Source organism: Papaver somniferum, chromosome 11, assembly GCF_003573695.1.
Source record: "Papaver somniferum cultivar HN1 chromosome 11, ASM357369v1, whole genome shotgun sequence".
NCBI lineage: Eukaryota > Viridiplantae > Streptophyta > Magnoliopsida > Ranunculales > Papaveraceae > Papaver > Papaver somniferum.
The window spans coordinates 108,843,082-108,846,515 of NC_039368.1; the positions used below are offsets into that span (position 1 = coordinate 108,843,082).

General features: G+C 35.6%; 1 protein-coding gene across 1 annotated transcript; it reads right to left on the reverse strand.

Moving 5' to 3' along the window:
- Window positions 1-1,655: 1,655 nt before the first annotated feature.
- On the reverse strand, window positions 1,656-3,201 carry LOC113323279. The gene is made up of 3 exons (XM_026571564.1): window positions 3,009-3,201; window positions 2,587-2,913; window positions 1,656-2,157 (listed from the first exon to the last, which is right to left on the reverse strand). The coding sequence occupies exons 1-3, from the start codon at window positions 3,085-3,087 to the stop codon at window positions 1,997-1,999; spliced, it is 567 nt and encodes a 188-aa protein (XP_026427349.1). The 5' UTR covers window positions 3,088-3,201; the 3' UTR covers window positions 1,656-1,996.
- Window positions 3,202-3,434: the final 233 nt, after the last annotated feature.

Here is a 3,434-nt window from a genome sequence, read left to right on the forward strand (position 1 = left end):
TTAATCCAACAAAATCGCCTCCAAAATCTATATCTCTCTGGTTCTTTCATAATTCAAAATATGATATCTTAAAGTAAAAAATTTGTTAATCCATGTAACTCTTAAAGAAAAAATAATCAATCGGCCTAATATGGACTAACTTGTCCAAGTTTTGGACCAAACTGTCTAACCAGGATATTTCTAGACTAGCGAATATTGGGCTTGCGAGGAGTGGACTATAACATCCAAAGCCCAAAAACTACGGAATTAAATGATTATATCTACTTTGGTTTGAATCGGACTAATATGAACCCTGATTTTGGGCATACTTAAATTTTACTAAACATAAAGACAAAAAAACGTTTTGAAATAGCAAAATCAGATTACTCCTTAACCCAAAAAAATTTAATGGCAAATCTGCCCTTTACGTATTAGTGTTAGTAATATTGATTAGCGATTAAATATTTTTTTTAGCGATTAAGATAATTTTCAGAATTATAAAGGTTGTTTAAATGATTTTTTGGATCATGGTTCGGCGAAACAAGTTGAGGTTCGGCTCACATCTATGAGCCGAATCTACCAATTGATGAACGGTTCGGCTCACTGAATCTGTTTACTGCATGCGTCGAACCTATAATTTTCAATTCCAACCCTTTTGCTAGACACTAGTTCGGCGTATATGAAAGTTTCATAGTAAGCCGAACAACATCCTGAATAGCCCCAAAAAAAAATAATTACTGGTTCGGCTTATATTTCGAAAATCGTATTAGTCGAACATCAATTTGTTATTTTTTGGATTAAAATATTGTTATTGGTTCGGCACATATTGAGAATATCGTAATAGCCGAACCTCGTAAATGTGCTAGGTTCGGCACATATTATGATTATTGAATACGTCGAACCCCTATGCATCTCTATCTGTGACTAAGTTCGGCTTGAAATTTCATGCCGAACTGTTCATATACACTTACAGGAATCTTTTGTGAAAAAAAGTTCGGCTAAAAACGCAACTCAATTTTGAGCCGAACCCAACACTGTAACCGTCATTTAATCGATGAAAAACAGCAAATAGGAGATTGGGTTTGTAAAACTTACTTTCCTATCCTCATTTCCGAAATTGGAGATGCATTTGGTTCAATTTCTGGTTCAATTGGTGGTTGATTTTCAGTTTCTACACCTTCATCTTCAATTGGTTCTTCTTCTTCAATTGATGTTAAGGGAAACTGATTTTGGTTTTTTAGAAAACTGATTTTAGATTTTTGTATTAAGGGTATATAGGTAATTGAACTACCCATAGGATACTCCTTATAAGGTCATCCAAGATGGGGCTATTGTTTTGTATGCCTAGAAAGATTTAGGTATGCCTAAAATCAGGGTTCACTAATATGGACTAACTCGTCCAAGTTTTGGACCAAACTATTTAACCGAGATATTTCTAGAATAGCGAATACTGGGCTTGGGAGGAGTAGATTAGAGGTCCAAAGCCCAAAAATTACGGAATTAAACGATTATATCTACCTTAGTTGGTGATACGTCGTGCAAGTTATTTGCATCCAACTAGCCGCCCTACTACTAGCTAGTGGAAAAAGTCATCCAAACGGAAGGGAAAAATTTTGCAAACACGAGAAGTTCATACGTATACTTATCAACTCAAAAGATCACACGCAACGGAATCAGGCCCAACTTTCTTCTCTTTCTTTTTGTTTCTTCACTATGTAAACCGTGAAAACCCAAGAATATCAAGTAGCCTCATTTCCCCAACCACACACACTTACAGAAACATGAAAAATAATTTTGGCTCCATTTCCATATGATCGAACGATGTTTTGTATCAGTTGTATTATCTGATTAGGGGATGATATCAAACTCTAAATAAGTACACCAAAATCAACTCCCCCTTCTCCTATCAACGTTTTATTAGTCCCAAGAAAAATTGTAATTTTTCATGACAAATAAACAATCTACTAATAAAAAAAGTCTTGTAATTTCTTCTCGATCATCAAACACATATACGGAATTAATTCATTGGAGCCGGAGCTGGAGCAATCCCCTCGGCATTTTCTTCCTCTTCGGTGTTTCCTGACACAGGACCTGGTGCTGCACCTGAACTCATCAACTGAATCATGGCACGGCGTGGGTTTGTCCTTTGATCCTCGCATAATTGGGGTAAAAACACATCTGCAAATGCAATTGTAAATATATTAATCAATCAACGTGTCTATCAAGTCAAAGACATGCAATATTCAGCTTCACCAACAAACGTGTTAGACAACATGTCATGGCTCGCGTAGATGAATAAATACTTCAATTGTAAAACAAGCAAAGACATTTCAAATGCCTTTTACTTTTAGGAGGAATAGAATGTTATGCTATCTACATCATTCTGGTACTAAATCAAGATATTGCTTGGTCAATACAAGGCAGGTTTCCGCTGCAGTGCCTGTAATTATATTGACGTGCATGGAATGTTTAGTTTGATCTCATTTTCTTGAAAAATCAGCGCTAAATCATTTTTATCTAAAATGGTTTGGTCAAAATCTTGAATAACAAAAACCATGGATCAAGTAAAGGATTTAAAAAAAAAAAAAAAAAAGTTTATATACGTACTTTCTCCTGCAGCCAAATTAAAGTAGAGATCCACAAAGTTAGGGCAATTCTGATAACAATATGGCGAGCAAAGCTTGGACACAAATTGTGATTCCATCAAGGAATCGGAAGAGATCCCGACGGCATTTCTATCTGCACCACAAGCGTTAACACATTCATCGGTTTCGATCCAGTCAGTAATCCCTTCCACGACAACTTCAGATGTTCTACATTGATATTCTGTCTTTCCATCCTTTGCTACGTAGTTTTCGATCAAGCAACGCTTTCCATCCTTTGATATCGCAAATGCGCATTGATTTTTCGGCAAATTCTCACAAATAACCTCACCTGATGAACAAAAATGCAAAACAATGTTAACAAAAAACAAATATGGATTATGCTTTAACAAAATGCTATGAAATCATCATTAGAAACATACATACCTAGACAAACTTGGAATGAGAAGGTCAGAGCAAGAAAGAGGACTAACTGGATCTTTGAGAATTGGAAAGACATTGCCATGCTGATGGTGATTTTTTTTTTCTTTTGTTTTGATGATCAAAGTTTTGACAGAAACCAAGGAAATTGTTGGAGAAGAGAGGGTTAGAACAAAAGGGTTTTTGTTGGTTAGAGGCTGCTGTGACTATGTATATATATATAGATAGATGGAAGAGAGGGAAGTGAGGAATATGACCATGTCTAAATGAATTTCTATGAAATAGTCCATCCATACAGAACTAACTTCTGTTTCTCCGCTATTGCCTTTGTTATTTATTTTCCACTGACGTGACAACATGCCTGCCAATCCTACCTTCTGGACTACGTCTAAATTTTTAACGCGTTCATAAGAATAATACTATTTTAGCTGG